The sequence below is a fragment of the Andrographis paniculata genome, unplaced genomic scaffold (genome assembly GCF_009805555.1).
Source record: "Andrographis paniculata isolate CXL003 unplaced genomic scaffold, ASM980555v1 Contig53END, whole genome shotgun sequence".
NCBI classification, from domain to species: Eukaryota; Viridiplantae; Streptophyta; class Magnoliopsida; order Lamiales; family Acanthaceae; genus Andrographis; species Andrographis paniculata.
The window spans coordinates 185,502-205,161 of NW_026137588.1; the positions used below are offsets into that span (position 1 = coordinate 185,502).

Sequence of the window (19,660 nt, forward strand, 5' to 3'; positions counted from 1 at the left end):
TAACCTACACATGGCAACAACAGAAGAGCTAACCAATTTTTATGCTGCAGAGCCTGGCCTGGAAGAAATGGATTTCAATGAAGAAAATAATACTTTGAAGTTGGTTGTTGGACATCATACAATCGGATTGCCATTTTTTTTTAAAAAAAAAGCATTGTATGAATTGGGTCAAACCCAATGTGCTTGGGATGCCAAGTTGGATTCTTTCAATTTTTATGCTGTATTTCTTTAAATTTGGTATCATATTTGGATCCAATCCTATCCGACCACATGCAACTCTACTTCAATTTTTAAATTTTGGTGTTAAGAGCGAGGACCCCCTCACATGTAGCTCTGCCCATTTTCTTGCTCATTAAATAACCAATAAATTCACTTATGTAAATCGGCTATGGATATGGATATAGCTTCCAATTCCATCCCATCACCACCGCTCTCGCTGCCCTTCCTAACAACCCTCAAACTCCTCGGACTCGAGCTCTACCGGTATCTCATCACCCACCGCGATGGCACCGTCAACCGCCGCCTCCTCCGCCTCTTCGACCTCAAAGCATCACTTTCCGCCACCAGGCGCATTGGCAAAACTGATTGCGTCTCCGTTGCCGACGTCACCGTCGACGCCTCCCGCAACCTCTGGTTCCGCCTATTCACCCCGACTGCCACTGCAGCCAAATCGCTTCCCTTGATCGTCTACTATCACGGTGGCGGATTCACCACTTACGGTCCGGACTCATTCACTTTCGACAACCTGTGCACTCATATCGCAGCAAACGTCCCCGCCGTCGTCGTCTCCGTAAACTACCGCCTGGCTCCGGAGCATCGCTTCCCCGCTCAATACGACGACGGATTCGACGCCTTGAAATTCATCGACTCAGAAAACGACGCCGTTTTGCCCGCTGCAGCAGATCTGAAGAGCTGCTTCCTCGCCGGAGACAGCGCCGGAGGCAACATAGCCCATCATGTCATGGTTAGAGCCTCCCAGAATTCGCGCGAATTCAAGGAATTAAAGATCCAGGGACTTGTGCTGCTGCAGCCATTTTTCGGCGGAGAAGAGAGGACTGAATCGGAGCTGAGGATGAATAGAGCGCCGGTGCTGAAATTGGAGCAGACGGATTGGATGTGGAGGTGCTTTCTGCCGGAGGGCGCCGATCGGGACCATCCGGCGGCGCATGTTTTCCGGGGCGGGGATGATCTGAAAAGCGTCGAATTTCCGAGGGTGCTGGTGGTGCGAGGAGGGTATGATCCTCTGCTGGATTGGCAGAGACGATACGTTGAGTGGTTGCAGAGCTGTGGGAAACAGGTGGAGGTGATCGAATATCCCATGGCGTTTCATGCTTTCTACAGCTTCCCTGAAGTGCCAGAATTCAAGCTGTTGATTAGGGACGTGTCCAGTTTCATCAGGAAACAAAATCACTGCGACTGAATTGAAAACATAATAAAGAATACCTTTGGTTGTTGTCTGGTTCAGGCATATCGTCGAACACGCATTGCTATCATAAGTTGAATCAAAGAAATAATCATTGGGAGGAGAGGTTGCTTGCTGGATTTGCTTTGATTTCAATGTAATAGCGGCATCTAATCTATTGATGATTTTACTGCCATCTAATCATAATTAGGCCGTCTGGAAAGTTTATGCAATCATGCATCTCTGATTGTACAATATTTTTGGGACCTAACACACATTTTTAGATCCTAAACCCTGATCATATCCGAATTCATTCGCCTATACTTGGACCCGCTATACTCAAATCCACCCCAACCTATAAACTCGATAAGACTGGACAGACCATGTAATACTTCCTCCCATCTATTTTCTATCGTCTTTTTCACGATATTTTTAGGTAATTGTCTTTCGGTATGAATTTACAAATTTATCTATAATAAGGTGGAGATTAAAAGTAATGAATGAATTAAAGATAAAAAAAAATAAAATTTGTGTTTTTTTTAAAAAATAAGATAATAGTTATCGAACATCCCAAATAAAAAAATAGGATAATAATTTATAGACATAGAGTATTTAAAAATTTAATTTAAAGTTAGACTAACTCCGATCATACTTGGAGTTGACATATCAAAATTTATGTAATTTATTAAAAAATATTATAATAAATTAAATTAGATAATATATTTTAAATATAATTATATTGTTAAAAATAATTATTTTAAAATATCATTAATATATTATTTAAATATTAATCGAATTTAATATGGATTCGAATAGAGTAGAGTCCACCTTTCATTTCAAAATAAATTTTTACATAATACAATTAATTTTAAAAATATTTTTATTTATATATAATTAATATAAATTAATTTTTTTAAGAATAGAAAAACTTTTAAATATGAATAAAAATATTTATTTATCAATAAGATAGAAATAAAATACTTTTGATTGGTCTCTAAGTATAAGAACCTAAAAATTAAATTAAATTAAATTAATTGAAGCAAAAAATAGAAATAATTTTTTTTATGCGAATGGTATTTAAATTTTAATTAAATTGATAATATTTGTTAAATATTTTTTCTATATATATTTATTAAAAATAGAAAATGTCAAATAAAATAATATATATATATAATTATTACATTTAATATTAATTTTTTATTATTCTAAAATTCCAAAAAGTTTATTTGTAAAGCCTTCTACCACATTTTTCTTCCTTACATAAGATTTGGACCGAATTTTCTATTTCATTAATATTCTATTCCCATGCATAGTATCGTATGTTGAGACATTATCTATGTGTAGATAGACGGACAAGGTTTATATTTTCGGGACAAGATCCACGGGCATAGAATTCAAAATTATTTCACACCACTCCACGGCTGTGCTGCTGCTGCACCATTTCCGTGTCTTCCACGCGCTCCTGCTCCTCCTCCATCGTCTCCATCAACGGCGAATCCCTCGTCTCCGGCAGCCACAGGCTGAGCATTCCGCTCGCCACCGCCAGCACCCCCAGCGCCAGAAACGCCGCCCACGCCCTCACCCTCCCCACCGCCACCATCACCGGACACACCGACGCCCCCAGCGTCAGCATCTGCATCACCATCGCCACCGCGAAGTTCCTCACGCTCGTCGGAAACATCTCCACGCACTGGATGTACAGCACGTCGAACCCCCCCGACGCCGCCATGAACCCCACCGCCTCCGCCGTCATCTGCGCCGCGCCCCCCCGCACCACAGCGCACAGCAGGCACGCGCCCCCCGCCACAAACACCGCCGCCGCGAACAGCACCCGCCGTGGCACCAGTCTCAGCAGCACGCCGCCGACCACCACCGCCGGAATCTCCATCACCGCGTTCACCCCCACCGTCAGATACAGATTGTCGAGCTCCAGATTCTCCGCATTCAGCTGGATCCCGTAGTACACGAACCCCACTCCCAATCCCGCCGCCATCACCACCGCCATTCTCCTCGCCGCCCATTTCGTCCTCCACAGCTTCCCCGCCGGCGACCCCGCCGTGCCGCCGTCCGGCTTCATCCGAAGCTTCAAATTCTCCGGCAGCTCCCTCCCATTAATCCTCGCGTATCGCCTCAGCACCCGCAGAGCCTCATCCCCTCGTCCCTGCACAAGAAGCCATCTCGGCGACTCCGACACGAACGGAATCAGCACGAGCACCGAGTAGGCGAGCGGGACGCCGGAGATGATCCGGTAGAGGCACCGCCAGCAACCCCTCGTCGGATAAGCAATCAACGGCGTCGACAAGAACCCCGCCGTGAAGAAGAGGAACCCGACTTGGCCGACCTGGCCGCGCCATTTCCGGCCGACCATCTCCGTGCAGAGCACCAGAGAGCATATTCCGATGCCCGCCCGGGATATTCCGTTTAAAAAACGGAGAAGAGAGTAAATCCAAATGCTGGGGGATAATGACGTCAGAAAATTGGTGGCCGACGTCAGCAGACACGACAGCACCATCGATCTTTTCCTTCCCAACAGCACGTCGGCGACCCAGCCGAACACCGCCGAACCTGCACCGGAAAAAATATGAATAATTTCCGATGGCGATCAGGACATGGAATGAAGCTGTAATTAATCAATTCACCTATTACAGAACCGAGAAAGTAGAGCGACGCCGGGAGGGCGGCGAGGAATCTCCGGTGGCAAATGAGCCCCCATTCGGCGACGGTGGAGGTCGTATTGCCGGCGCCGCCGCAATGTTGGCGGCACCGCGGCTGAGCGTCGGCGAAGATGGTGACGAGCGTGGTCTGAGAATCGAACATCCAAGCCAGGGAGGCGAACAGCACCTGCAGCAGCTGGGAGCACCCGAACGATCCCACGTATTTCTCCACCGCATCATCCACCGTCAGCTGCTGCAGCTTTCCGTCGTCATCATTGACCTTCCGATCATCGGCGACGGCACGGCCGTTTCTTTCCTCGATCTCCATATACAATGTTGTCGAATGCTGCTGTTCTTGATCGATGAGCTGTATTTATGGCTGCCTGCCACCGATTGCAGAGACAGCGGAGGAAGGAGGTGGTTTTGAATTTTAAAATTGTGGGGAAAGTAATGTACAGCTGCCATGGATTGGTGAAGCTGAGGTCGACGTGTAACGCCATTGATGAATCCAGCTGAGGTGAGGCTTAGAATTAGAATTCTGAGAGCAGGACAGATGACAACGTACAGACCTAGAAATCAGGGACATTATATATTTACTAGTACCATAATTCATTCATTGAATGCGAGCAATCTAATCTAATCAAACCAATATTCATAAATAACACAAGAAATGGATCAAGAAATGTGGTCTGGTCTGGTCTGGTGTAAGGGTGGCTAAGTTGGGCGTGGCGGGCAAATTGTGATTGTAAGATTATAAGTTCAAAAACTTACCTTACTAGCTACCACAGTTTGCAAATTATTTAACATCCCATCTTTAATTGTTTTCTCTATTTTCTATATATATAAAAAAGGTTGCTTATCCACGACTTCATTGGAAATGAAATGGATCGGGGATTGGTTCCTTTGGGACTATTATTTCATGATTTGGTTCTGGGCCAAGACAAATTTCATTACCAAATGTGTAGAATCGGCTCAAATCGACCCAATCCCAATCCTCAAAAACCTGTCCATAATGTTCAAACTATGGGGATAGAACCACAAAAGGTATCGAAACTATAATTCAATACGCTCCAAAGACACCATGAGCCATCTCAATTCACAGCATTGCACAATTTTCCATTTTGTAAATGACACATGATTAAACTTCAAACATATGCTCCACTGGGATCAAAATTGAAAGAGTAGTTCTCAAACATAGGATCAATTCCAAGCCCATACTTAAAAACATTAATGTAGAATCATTCAGAAAGCTTAACCTGTACCAGATTGCTGCACGGAAGCCCTCCCCAAAAAATACTGATTCCAAAACCATAAGCATCAGAATAAAACAATCCAAAAGTGGAAACTATTTCTTGCCTTTCTACTAATATCTTTAAACTCAATGTATAAGAGCAGCAGGTACCCTACAACACAGATCACACTGTTTCTTCCTCATGACAACTTTCTCTTCAAAAGCACAGAACAAAATTTCAAATCATGTCCCCATCAGAAATGGCTCTACTAGATGCATCCAAGTAACACAAGAACCAAATCATGCGATCAAGACACTAAGTCACATAGAAATCCAAGAAAAGCTGTAATTTGCGTACAAGGAGCTCGTGGCTTCCATACCAAGGTTTATCACTGACGATCCAATCCTTCTCGAGATGCCCTGCTTTGGAACTATACATCATCTCATTGTGAAATGCGGAGATGATGCTGTAGATCGAAGTTTTCAGGGTATCTGCCAAGAAATACGCTTTGGAGTAAACTGGGCTCCCACGTATCTTTACCATGGCACCAGTTGTAGACTCTCTTCTCCCTGTGTTCACAGTCGCCCATTTGATTCCAGCAGGACCCATCAGATTTGCCGACTGTATGTTGGTCTTCTTCCCCATGAGAGTTTCAACAGCTAATAAACTGGATAGCAGTATCGACAGTACTGCAACATTACTACCAGAGAGCTGAGCAACACCAAATCTGTCCTCTTTATGTGACCTTGCTGTCAATGAAGCAACAATCCGAGCGCACCATGCACACAACTGCACGTAATAGCCACAATCACAAGATTTGACACATCACTTCAAAAAGGGATTGAATAAATAGATAACACAACACATTGAGCTACTTGAGACAAGTTTAAGACAGTATTAAGAATTTCCATGTACCTAAACATGAAATTCTGAAAATGAATAGATAAATAAATGAGTGGAAAATGAAAAACCATCATCAAACTAGTCCACAACTTTAAGCATGAGCAAAATGGATAACAATCAATACACCAAATAAAACAAACCAATATATCATGGCAATTGGTATTAATGCCGCAAAGTGGTTCTGGGTTCGCCTACCAAATATGGTGTGACATTGAAAGTTCTAGATTAGGTGTTTAGCAGATGTAATAGCCAAAATCTACAGCCAAAACTATAGCAGTGTTTAGATTAGCCAGAGTTGTTATATCCTTGGCACCGGATGGCTAGGCCAAAGAAAGAAATAACTTAAATAGTGCATTTTAATTTTGAATCAGTTCCATTAAAGATTTCTAAAAAGAAAAAAATAAAAAATAAAAATCCCATTTTAGCGATCAACACCCAAACGATGAAAACATCTAAAGAAAGTCGCTGATTGGCTGTAGAACAAATAAATCAGAAATTTCCACCATCAAAAACTGAATATTCCATGCATTTCAGCAGCAGTACATGATCATTGGAAGGATAGAACACATATGTACCTGAGAATCATAGAATGATTCTTGCAGCTTCAAAACAGCTAGCCGATCTGTTGGCAAACTCAGTTGAACTGATAATTGCAATGATTTTTCAGTTGAAGAACTCTCCAGACCTTCAGCAAGCTTTCGAGTGAACTCTTCTAGAGGTCTCAGGCAAGAAGCTATAACTCTTTTATATGTCTCACCAGTCTCCTCAAAAAATGCAGCTCGGCGCCATGTGTCAACATTGTTCTCGCTTACCATACACAGATCAAGATACGCAAGGTACTGCAGAAGTGACTTTGGTGTGCTCTCCTCTAGTGTAGCCAGGAGTGGCTCGCTTGGATTTGTTTCGGCTGCTGCTGATCCTTTTGGTAGTGCAAATGCATACCTCTTGGTCTGTAGTACCTGCAGAGTCAATGAGGAGGTGTCCTTAGCATTCAAAACCAATAGGAATCCTCTATACAAGATGATCAGACATGTGTGTATATATATATAATGACCAGTAGCAGAAAAGGTTATGAAGGGAAAACCTGGTGTAAATGATGATTCAGCTCCCAACAGAGAAGTACTACAAAACTCCCAGCATAGAATATAAAGTTTTCAACAATATACTGTCCCATGGAACCTCCAATTCTGTACTCATTAGGAAGAAACAAAACCAGTAGTCCAGACAAGAAGCAACCAACAGCAGAAAACTTGAAGGCCGAGCCAATAGATGAGAGAATCCCCATTTTGAAGCTGAAGAATGGAGCTCTCTGTTGGACAAAGTAACTGGGTCAGTTCATTACATAAAACTAAAGAACAGAATGCACACAAATAACACAACATGGAATCCTAAATCAGAATAACCACATTTATAGTGGACAATAATTTGATCTAATAAATTCAGAGCTGAGTATGACATTAGAATGAATAAACATTGGAACTTGCTAGCAGCGCAACCTTTAGATAAGTAAAAAGATAATGGAGTTCCATCACTGAACTGTGTTCTAGCACTAACATGAGCACTAATGTTTATTCCTTAGAATTCTTAGAAGCCTAAGTAAAAGGAATAATACACCCATTATATCAAATATCCTTAACATCGATACAACTAATAACTATGAATCAATCATATGCAGACACGTTAAGAAAGATTTAATCAAACAAATCATCATTTGCAGGTGAATACATACAAGTAAAAAGAGTTAAATCTCTACATATTACCTGAATAATCGGAAATCGCAAGACCCAGCGCTTCCTATACACATAATGCAACCCATACAGCAGACCAATCACGGAAGCCCTAAATCCCAAATTCAAAACAACTGAATTCGATCCGCCAAAATAGTAAACATCACAACCCCAGCACAGACAAACGACAGATATCGCCCCTGCCACGGCACAAAGGATCACGAACAGCACGAAGCTCAACGAAACTTCCACCTTCCTCCTCAACAAACTCCGGTCGCCTCCTGAAACGAAGATAACTCGGAGAAAGGAAAGGGAGACTTCGAATGGGGAGGCGTACGGTAAGGGGTGGGGAGAGGAGATGAAGAAGATGGAAATGGAGAAGAGAAGGAAAGAGAAGTGGAAGGCGAGGAAGGAGAGGAGGGAAAGGAGAACCGGCGAGAAGGGGCGGTGAGTGAAGAGGGGGAAGAAGAGGGTTTTGGAGAGGAAGAGAAGGAAGGTCGATTGGAGGAATTGCCAGATTAAGAAACTGAAGAAGCGGTTCTTGATGATGGCGGTATGGGGTGCTCCGCTTCCGCCGTCCTTGTCTTGGAACAGACACCGTTGTAGGGCGGCGGAGACGGACATTCTCGGGCGGACGGCGGCAGGGCGGGAAGATTGGCCAATTTGGGCTTTCTGAGTCTGGGAATGTATTTGTACATTCATTTATTACCGTATTGAAAACAGGAGCCTTCTTCGAATCCTCAATATTTTTAAAAAATCAATAAACAAAGATAAAAGATTTTTAGAATTTTATAATTTTTAAAATAAAATAAAATTAGGATTTGATATAATATTTATAAAAAAAAGTAGAGTTTTTAAAAAATTAAAATAGTACCCAAAAGTGTGATCTAAACAATATTTAATATTATTTTCATTCAAAAATAAAAATTTATATTTTGTTCATATTATATTGTAATAATAATATGTGATACTTGGCATACAAAAATTATTCTATAATATTTAAAATTGATATAAATATATTAATATAAATAAATAAAAATACGAAAAATATTTGTAATGAGGAAGTACAATATATATTGACCGTAGCCCTATTTGATCTGTGCCATCCATTCAATCGATTATTGAGGTTGTACTTGTGATCATTAAGGTAATCAGTTATATTTTTATTTAATTCTATATAAATTTGTTTATATTTTTATAATTTTTTTTTTAAAATTATATTTAAATTCATAAATCGGCCAGCTCGATTTTGATGGGTCCGGGTACGATCTGGTTCTTATTGGTGTCGGACTAGACTCACCCGATTCTTTTGACGTGTTTTTTTTAGCTCTAAACACATTTTTTTTTATTGAATTTGAATTGATTTTCAATCCATGTCTTATTTTTGTGGGGCACACGATATTTCTTTAGGAACGCTGGGACAGACAGCCAATTGGCATGACAACCTTGGGCATAGAAAGATTCAGTCAGGTGTGTTGTTTCTTATTCAATTTTTTCATTCCAGAAAAAAGAAGAGGAATTTGATAGACATTATTCCAACCTAACAGCAAGGGATTATTGAATAACGACCTTGACTGGTTGAGGATGGACCAAATATGTCATCATGATTATGATTATGATTATTGCTCAATACGCAATAAACACCACCAAAATTGAGGATTAACCAATAGCTCATTGCTTCATGCATTTACCAAAATTTTAACCCAATCTGTTTAACTATCTATTTCTGGAGTAACGAAGTGGAAGGGAAATTTAATTAGGATGTGTTTGATTGGCTTTAATTGAATTAAATTTAAATAATTAACCATGTGACTCCAAGCTGAACATTCATATTTTAATATTAGTTGTCCAATCAAAAATGATGCGATATTTAAATAAGTTTCATCAGCTATAAATAGCAACACACGCCACACACCAATCCAATCCATCCTCTCTTATCAACGTAACAATTAACAACAACAACAACAATAATAATCTTCCGCTCCATTAATCCATCTCACGTTTTTTTTATTAATTACTGGTAACAAGTAACAACATATAATTAACAGTGATAATGGAGTCCACGAGCAGCAGCTTCTTCCTCATCGCCATTCTCCTCTGTACTTCCTCCTCCTCCGGTGCTGCCACGGACTCCGATCCGTCGGATGCAGTGCACGACACCTTCGGAATGCCGATACAGGCCGGAAAATGCTACCTTATATACACCGCCTACGACAATCACGGCATCGGATTAAGCACCTTGGGCCCGGAGGCCTGCCCGGTTAACGTCGTCGTAGACAATTCTTGCGACAGCGCCGACGCAGTCGTCTTTCACCCGGCAGATCCACACGAACCCGTGGTTCGTATCTCCGTCCCGCTCACCATCCGCTTTTCCGACTTCAATCCCTGTGCCAATTCTTCCGTCTGGCAGGTGGTTCAGGCCGACAAAATGGACGGCGCCGGCCGGCAGAGGAAGCAATTAGTGAAAATCAATGGAGAAGAAGGGAAGCCCGGGTGCGACACCTATCGAAGCTGGTTCAAGATCAGAAAGGCCACCCGACATGGGAAGCAGAGCCCAAATATATATTTCATTGAATATAACCCGACCGACATCTGCGAGTTCCCGGTGCGTCCCTGCGCCGTCGGCCCCGGCAGCATCTATGCACCTGATGACGAGGACCTGCGGGCTTTGGAGCTCGTCGAGGGCTACCCTCCTTTCTTTGTTTTCCGGCAGGCTTAGTTCATGCTTATATCTATCTATGTATCTATCTATCTATCTATCCTGTGTGTGCATGAGAGAGAGAGAGCTCTGTATGTCAAACCAAGTTGTTAGCTGCACCGAATATGGAACAAGTTATGGTTATTAGAATAATAATTGTGAGTTTATATCTGATGTATGGGTTGTTGGTTTGTATTTTGTGTGCTGCAGGACTAATTAGAGTTAGTAAAGTACCTGCAACCCTTTGATACGATATAATTACAGTGGTGAATGAATAGTATAACATATGCTATTGGACATAACTCGGTACGAGTTAATATAATTAAAATATAACAAATGAACTAACAACATATGATATAGTATTGGACAATATATACAACAGTTAATATTAACATATGAGATATTCTTGTTATTATAAATAAATAATACTTTCTCCGTCCCGAACATCGTGCAAAATTTGTGTTTGACACAGGAATTTAGGTGGAGAGTATTAAATATGATAATTTGAGATATTAAGTAATGCAATTAGAGACAGAAATGATTATTTGTTTTTTTTATTTGAGTGATATGATAAGATAAAGTGAAATGTATATGAATATATGTATATAAATATTATTAATTATTTCTAAATTTAGAAATATTGCAATGAGTTTGAGACAAACAAAAAATTGAAAGATTGCAGGGTGTTTGGGACGGAGGGAGTATATATTTTTATTACAAACAACAATAAACAACACATGCTGTGTTTAATAAAAGCATGCATTGTTTCTGTATTGTAGGTGTGCTGATTTTTAAATTCAGCACCATAACCTAGTGTACAATGCATTGATGGAATTGATGGGCTGATTGCCCTCGACAGTGTACACGCAGTGACTTCCTCCTGCCTGGAGCATCTTGCAGTCCGCAGATATTCTTGCGCGGCCGGGAAAGGAGGTGATGATAGTGAGGAGAATCAAAGAGATAGAGATGGAGAGAGTATCAAGGGAAGGGAAGAGAGGGTCTTCTCCATCCCAATTAGTGTTCATGTTAAGAGAAATGGAAGATTGATTGATGTTGGTAATGGAAGATGATACACCAATCTATGGCAATCTGGTTGGCAATGGTGTGGTGTGTTTTTATAAGCCTTTACTTGTTGAGTTTAGAGATCAAATGAATTTGTACACTATACTAAAAATCTCGAAGCATACCATATACATATAAAAAATTTTTGCATCCATGAACTCATAGTGATACCATACCAAATTTTGTTGTATGACAACCATACAATGCCAATGTTTTGGTATATAAATTCGATTTTTACCAAATTTTCGAAGTTTTTGTCATTCAATTCCTACCAGATAGATTCCTGTACTCCCCTGTGTAGTGTAGTGTAGTGTATCAAACCAATTACTATATATGAAAGCAAAGCAATACTCCGATCCAAACTCCAAGCTTTACCCACTTTGCTAGGTACAAAATTAAATCGACTAGGTTGGAAATTGATAAATGCATGCATGAAACAATAAGCTATTGGTTAATCCTCAATTTTAGTAGTGTTTGTTTCGTATAATTATTGAATAACAATCATAATATTTATGAGTTATATATATATATATATAGCTGAAATGTACCCCACATCTCAGCACATTAAATCATCTCAAAGTTACTGAATAAATATTATTCCTAGTTTGTATATTTCTTAAAAAATTGTCATCGTGCACCCCTCCTTTGTAAATACATTGTCCACATACAAGATTCGTCTCTTGTTTAAATTCATATCACATGTGAACAAGTGTGTTGAAAGACTATAATATGTAATTAATGCATATTTCTATGTACTAACGCCGAATCTTTTAGATGAGATAATTATTTAATACTTTCTCCCCCCAAATCAAAATATCATTTTTATTATTTTCGTCTGTCTCATTCTAAAGTATTCATTTTATATTTTAATAAAAATAATCATACACCAATACTGAGATACCTCTAATTTTTACCTATAATATAAATATAACATTACACATACAATGATTTTTTACATAACATCAAAGGAAAAAAAATGTTAAAACCTCTTCTACACTTCTATTAACTAATAAAATACTATATTTTTTAATCTACTACAAACTCAAAATGACCCTTTTGGACCGGGACGGAGGGAGTAGAAATTAAACGAATTGAATGTCACACTTAGAGCTGACAAAAACTTATTCGATACAATTAGGGTTGATGCCCCCAACTATGACAACTCGATTATAATATACTAGTATTAATTAATTAATTTATCATATAAGTAGAATTAATTATAATTTAATAATTAACTCACATATTAATTTAAATTATATTCAATCTTAAATAATCCAACCTAATTTATTATATATATTACAATAAAAATAACAAAAACTAATATGACATGACAATCCTATACAAACCTGACATTTGATTTTAGGTCAAAGATTTCAAACCAATTATGTATATAAGTTAACACGAACCCGATACGATGATAAATGAGTAGGTTATAGTTGAATGATTTCACATGTTTAAAACATTCAACCCAACCCGAATAATTGAGTTTAGATTAAAATTTTCGATCCAATTATGTATATAGATCAACACGAACTCGACACGATAATAAAATATTGGATAATGGTTGAATGATTTCACTAATTTAAATATTTCAACCCGACATGAATCGATCAATTGTTGGATTAAAAATTCATGGGTTAAATGTAACTATTTGAATTATTAGTCAGATTAAATCTATATTAAGTGATCTATAACTTTATTAAGTTTAAATGTATTTAGTAAGTGTTGGGCTAAATTTATTTGTTTTATTATCTTATCTCAATTATTTCAACATGATATCTTGGACCTAGAGTGTAATTCATGATAAAGTTCCAACATCAATTGCCAGATCTAGTGACACATAATACTTAATTGGTGTTCATGTTTATTAAGAAAAGAATAAAATCCAGTGAAGGTCATGCTATCTATCTGTATACACCTTGTTCATTTAAAAAAATCAGTGCATCGTAATATACAGATACAACAAATGCATTTATTACACACATTTGTTGTTTGCAATAATAGCATATGCTGTTTATTCTTAATTATTGTGGTGTATAAAAGTATGTCATGTGCTAAATCAACCGTTGTATGTGCTGTATGAGACTATATCATGTGTTGTTAGTTTATGTACTGTATTTATATTATATTAACGTATATTGCGTGTTGTTTATGATAATACCGTGTGTTGATCAACACAATGTTGAATTTTTTATTTTCAGCAATGTAGCCGCCACCGTATATTGGTTTATCTTAACCCAAAATAGATGTTATTGTGTATTAATTAATAATAGTTTTCAGACTTTGGGAAATCAGTTGTACATACTTTTCTCCTTCACTTTTGCCTACACTAATTTAACTTTATACTCCTTTCAAATATTTGGTGCTTCAGATCATATGTTTAAAAGAAAAAATGTTATGTTGTAGCATAGCAACAGTTCAAAATAGATGTCAACTTACGACGAACTTCACGAACCACCAATTATCCCATGTAACTGTCAATTGTGGAAGGTCACAAAATGAAGAATAATGGTAATTGATTAAATATCAACACGACTACATTTATTAAACAGTAAATTTATCTAAGCGGTAAAATCTTCCAATTAATTATAGATGATGATCATTGATCAATGTAGCTTGTTAAGAGCAAGAAATTTATGCTACTTGACAAAAAAATAGATAAAGGGTCTGTCATCTATGGAGAAGGTTAATTTGGATGCATAAAAAGTTAAATCACCAAATGAATATAAGCTTACATAGCAGAATCACACACCACAATACATATATATATATATATATATATATAGCATTCTTTATTCAAATAGTTAGATACTCTTTAATTTGCTCCATGCATATCAATCGGAGCTCACACCCATGCATATATATATATATGTAAGTAATCGTCTCAATAGACCGGCACGAACACCAGGGCTGTAGGAGTCGATACGACGGCTGCCAAAACCTGCGCTTCATTTATATTTGTGCCGGCCGGGGCGATGTTATAGGGCTGCACGGGGATGTCGCAGACACCGCGAGGGTCGGATATAAGGGAGTAGACGTTTTGATCCTGATACAAGAAGGGCTTTCCGATCCTGAACCAGGTTCGGGCACTATCGCACCCGGGCCTCCCTTCTTTCCCGCCAAGTGTTACTATTTGCTGCCCGTTGTAGTTCTTGTCCGGCCGGGCAAGCTGCCACACAGAGCTATTGACGCAGGGAAATTCGAAATTAAACTTGAACCTGACTGGATAGCCTTGACGAATTAAAGATTCCTGACCGTTGGCTGGTTCGATGATCACTGAAATGGCTCGACGACCATATGTGTCTACGGCCACCAAATTCCGGCATCTATTGTTGCTTGTGTAGATGGCAATGATGGGGTAATTTCCGATAAAAGTGCGAAAATCGTAAGGTCGTCCTGATTCGAGCGGCTGGCCAGTTATGTCAAGTACTGCATCCGTCAGACTCTGCGTTGCAGCGCGGCCGGGAAAAGAGGTGACGACGAGGAGGAGAAGCCAGGAGAGAGATATGGAGAGTGAGAGAGCCTTAATGGAGAAAAGGGTTTTCTCCATAGCCATAAGTGTTGTTGTTAAGAGAAATGGAAGATTGATTGATGATGATAATAGACGATGGTGTGGTGTGCTTTTATAAGCACTGCCTGCGCTGTCTTCCCTTGTGATTAGTGTAGTGAAAGCAATCAAATTTAGAGCATTTTGAATTTGGGGTGTACTGTTTATGGAAAATGAAATCGGCATCGCCATCGATAATAATAGGGAATGAAATTCCAGGAAAAAGAGAAATGAAAAAATTAAGAATTGATAATTTTCTTTGATAAACTATTTGAAAAATTTATAAGAGACAAATGTCATATAAGACGAAATAACATTGATAACAAATTTGTGAATCCAATAAGAGATGTTTTAGTAAATAAATATTGATATGTTTAATTAGTAATTTTTTATTTATTTTATTTTATTTTTATTAGATATTGATTAAAATAAGATGTTTTATGAGATAAAATTAATTTTTATAAAAATTATACAAGTTAAATAGTAAAAATATTTAAAAAAAACTTTGTAAAATGAACTAAATTTACTTTTATAAAAAAAAATTGTAAAAATTAAATACTAAATCTTTTTTTTAAAATATTTTCAAATGAACAAAAGTTTATTTTTATAATTTTTTTTGAAGTTAAATAGTAAAAAGATTATTATTATTATTTTTTAAATGAATATACTCTCAATTATTATTTCTCTGCATTTTGATATAATTAAATCGATTAGGTTAAGTAATTAGTAAATGCAGGGAACAATAAGCTATTGCTTAATCCTCAATTTTAGTAGTGTTTATTTCGTATAATTGTTGATTAACAATCATAATAATAATGATCATAATAATTATGAATTATATATGAGCTGAAATCTACCCCAAAACTGATCCCAATAAATCATCTCAAAGTTACTGAATAATTAATAATGATTCCTAGTTAGGGTGTGTTTGGTTGGGGGGTTTGGATTTTGGTTTGAAATTTGAATAATAAAAATTTTGAATTGAAATAATTGTATGATGTAATATAAATAGGTGTTATGTGATGTTTGAATGTAAATTTGATTTTCAGTGTAATAGAAAATGAAAAATCGAAGTTTTTTTTGATATTTTTGGAAGAAAAAATTTAATGAACACCCTTAAGTGTATTTGGAAAAAAAAAAAAAAAAAAAAAAGAAGAAGAAGAAATTGTCATGGTGCGCCGCCTCCTTCAATCCATAAATATATGTGTTGGAAAACTATATATATCTAATTAATAATGCAGGTTTCTATTAATAGAAGCTTTTTAGACGAGATGGTTATTTACTAGAAATTAAACGAAAAAACTAATTCTGACACAATAATTCGATACAAGATAGTTGGGTTTGAGTCGAGGATTTCGATCCAATTATGTATATGGGTCAACAAAATCAGACACGATAACAAACAAATTGAACGAGGGTTGATGTCTCAACTCGAACCTGATTATAATACATTAGTATTAATTAATTAATCTATTATATATATAAAAGATAATTTTAATTTGATATTTGGCTCACATATTAATATAAATAAAACTCAATTTTAAATAATCCAATCTTATTTAAGATGCACATTATACTAGGACCAACAAAAACTAACATGACATGACAATCTCATATGAACCTGACACAAAATAATTAGATTTGAATTTAGAATTCTTGACTTAATATATATATATATATATAAAACAGCTCAAAACTGGACCTCACATTTTGTAAAATTCTCTAATCCTGCAATGAATTTTGAGAGTTTTTGGATTTTTTTAATGTCTTCTTTTCTTTAACAGTTTTTTACACAGATAAGAAGTTAATTTTTAAGTGGATTAGTTTTTCACGGAAGTTTTTATAGTGAAGTATGAAACTTTATTTCTTTTATATTGACATTTGGAGAAGAAATTTCTTCGGGCGAGTTTTACAGGCAAGTTTACAGATGTTCTCCTTTTCTTTTCTTCAGGCAAGTTTTTACAGTGCGTTCTTTTTTTTTTTTTTCCCTCAGGCAAGGCAAGGGTGTTGTTTTTCAGCAACATAAACTTTATTTCTTTTATTGGAGAAGATTGTCATCCGGAGAAAAAATTTCTTCAGGCAAGTTTTACAAAGTGTTCTTTTTTTTTTTCTTCAGCCAAGTTTTACAGGTGTTCTCCTTTTATTTCTTCAGGCACAGCGTGTTCTCCTTTTGTTTCTTCAGGCAAGTGTTCTCCTTTTATTTCTTCAGGCAAGTGTTCTCCTTTTATTTTTTCAAGCAACTCCTTTTATTTCTTCCGGCAAGTTTTACAGTGTGTTATTCTTTCTTTTTTTCTTCAAGCAAGACAAAGGTGTTGTTCTTCGGGCAACAAGTTTTACAGTGTGTTCTCATTTTATTTTCTTCAGACAACTCATTTTATTTCTTCAGGCAAGTTTTATAACGTTTCTTCTTTTTTTTTTCTTCAGGCAAGTTAGGGTGTTCTCCTTTTATTTTTTTCAGGCAAGTTTTACAGCATGTTTTCCTTTGATTTCTTCATTCAGGCAAGTTTTACAGCATGTTCTCCTCCTTTTATTTCTTCAGGCAAGTTTTACAGTGTGTTTTTCTTTTATTTCTTCAGGCGTGTTCTTTCTTTTTTTTTTTTTTTCTTCGGGCAGCCAATAAGTTTTACAGTGTGTTCTCTTTTTTTTCTTTCAGGCAACTTATTTTATTTCTTCAGGCAAGTTTTACGGCGTGTTTTTTCTTTTTTTTTTTTCTTCAGGCAAGACAAGGGTGTTATTCTTCGGGGCAACAAAAATTTTATTTCTTTTATTGGAGAAGATTGCCACCGTGGGAAGAAAATTTCTTCAGGTAAGTTTTATAGGGTTTTTTTCTTTTTTTTTTCTTTCTTTTCTTCAGGTGTGTTCTCTTTTATTTCTTCACGACAAGTTTTACAAAATTCTACTTTTTTTTTTTTTTTTTTTTTTTTTTAGGCAAGGGTGTTGTTCTTCGAAACTTATTAAATTTTTTAGATTATTTATTGAGCATTTTTTATTATGCTAGAAGACAAAAATTTTCTACTACCAACGGAATTCCGTCTTCCTTTGAATTTACATGTTGTTCTTTTTTTTTTTTTTTTTTAATTCCTAACTCAGTACTTTTTTTACAATCCACCGTAGGAATTTTAACGAATATTTATCTCCCTCCTACAATATATATTATTTTTATTAATTTTAATTTTATTTTGAATGGATGAATATATAGGAAGAAAAATCCCCAAATATTTATCTATATTTAACATTTAATAAATATTCATGGATGAATTATTAATTTTGTAACAAATATTTATTTCTTCCTATAATATATATTATTTTTATTAATTTTAAGTTTAATTTTATTGTGAATAGATGGATAACAATCAAGTAACAAATATTTATCTTCTTCCTACAATATATATTATTTTAATTAATTTTGGTTTTAATTTTATTTTGAAAAGATGGATAAAATCAATTTTAAAAATAATAATTCCTAATCCAGTATTTTTTATAATTGAATTTTTTTAAAAAAATATTTTATCTATGTTTAATATTTTATAAATTTTCATGAATGAATTATCCAATTTTGTAACAAATATTTATCTTCTTCCTACAATATATAGTATTTTTATTAGTTTTAATTTTAATTTTATTTTGAATATATAAATAACAATCAATTTGTAGAAAGTAACAAATATTTATCTTCTTCCTACAATATATATTTTAAATTTTACAAAGAATATATTTTTACTTATCATAAACTTATCATATATATATTTTTATTTGAATATGAATAATTTATTGAGTTTGTTAAGAGTAAATTAATTTTTGTATTTCATTATTAATTTAATTATAAATATACTTATTAATAATTTTTTTTTTATTTTTTTAGATGGAAATAGAGATATTGTACCACATTCCATTCAAGAACATGATCAAAAAAATATAAATTTGGAGATGAAAAATAATATTGTGGATCAAGGTAATATTATATTAAATATTTTTACTTATCAACGTATATTTATTTAATAGAATTAATATTTATTCGAATATAACTATAATTTATTGATTTTGTTAAAAGCAGTTTTAATGAATCATAATCGTATTTATTTTATAATAATTATATATATTATGTTATATATATTTTTAATCAATTATAAAATTACTATAAAGAAATTATATACATATATATTATATAAATAACAATAAAAAATTAGGTTATATTTGATTATAAATTTTCACATTTCCGCACATTTATCTTTACAATTTTTTTCTACCAAACATATTTAATCAAATATTTATTTGAAAATAACTATAATTTATTTATTTTGTTAAAAGTAATTTTAATTAATATGTTATATATATATTATTTATTCAATTTTAAATTAGTATAAATAAATTATACACATATATATTATATAAATAAATAAAAATTAGGTCGTATTTGATTTTAATTTTTTTTTTA

At 35.7% G+C, this 19,660-nt stretch overlaps 3 protein-coding genes across 3 annotated transcripts; 2 read left to right on the top strand and 1 right to left on the bottom strand.

The window, feature by feature from the left end:
* The first annotated feature begins 306 nt into the window (after positions 1 to 306).
* On the top strand, positions 307 to 1,740 carry LOC127255237 (probable carboxylesterase 18). The gene has a single exon (XM_051280697.1). It carries the CDS (start codon positions 389 to 391, stop codon positions 1,418 to 1,420), a length of 1,032 nt encoding a protein of 343 aa, XP_051136654.1. The 5' UTR covers positions 307 to 388; the 3' UTR covers positions 1,421 to 1,740.
* A 900-nt stretch (positions 1,741 to 2,640) lies between these two features.
* LOC127255250 (organic cation/carnitine transporter 1-like) lies at positions 2,641 to 8,589 on the bottom strand. The gene is made up of 5 exons (XM_051280718.1): positions 7,952 to 8,589; positions 7,276 to 7,500; positions 6,803 to 7,150; positions 4,042 to 4,306; positions 2,641 to 3,967 (listed from the first exon to the last, which is right to left on the bottom strand). Exons 1-5 carry the CDS (start codon positions 8,540 to 8,542, stop codon positions 2,808 to 2,810), a joined length of 2,589 nt encoding a protein of 862 aa, XP_051136675.1. The 5' UTR covers positions 8,543 to 8,589; the 3' UTR covers positions 2,641 to 2,807.
* A 1,382-nt stretch (positions 8,590 to 9,971) lies between these two features.
* Positions 9,972 to 10,637, top strand: LOC127255130 (miraculin-like). Its single transcript, XM_051280522.1, has one exon. It carries the CDS (start codon positions 9,972 to 9,974, stop codon positions 10,635 to 10,637), a length of 666 nt encoding a protein of 221 aa, XP_051136479.1.
* Positions 10,638 to 19,660: the final 9,023 nt, after the last annotated feature.

Excerpts from the sequence above, each read along its gene's own strand:
- LOC127255237 (XM_051280697.1), top strand. The coding sequence starts at position 389 with ATGGATATGGATATAGCTTCCAATTCCATCCCATCACCACCGCTCTCG.
- LOC127255250 (XM_051280718.1), bottom strand. The coding sequence starts at position 8,542 with ATGTCCGTCTCCGCCGCCCTACAACGGTGTCTGTTCCAAGACAAGGAC. Across the intron at positions 7,501-7,951 it reads TGCGATTTCCGATTATTCAG|AGAGCTCCATTCTTCAGCTT; the intron begins GTAATATGTAGA and ends TTTGTCCAACAG. Across the intron at positions 3,968-4,041 it reads CTTTCTCGGTTCTGTAATAG|GTTCGGCGGTGTTCGGCTGG; the intron begins GTGAATTGATTA and ends TTTCCGGTGCAG.
- LOC127255130 (XM_051280522.1), top strand. The coding sequence starts at position 9,972 with ATGGAGTCCACGAGCAGCAGCTTCTTCCTCATCGCCATTCTCCTCTGT.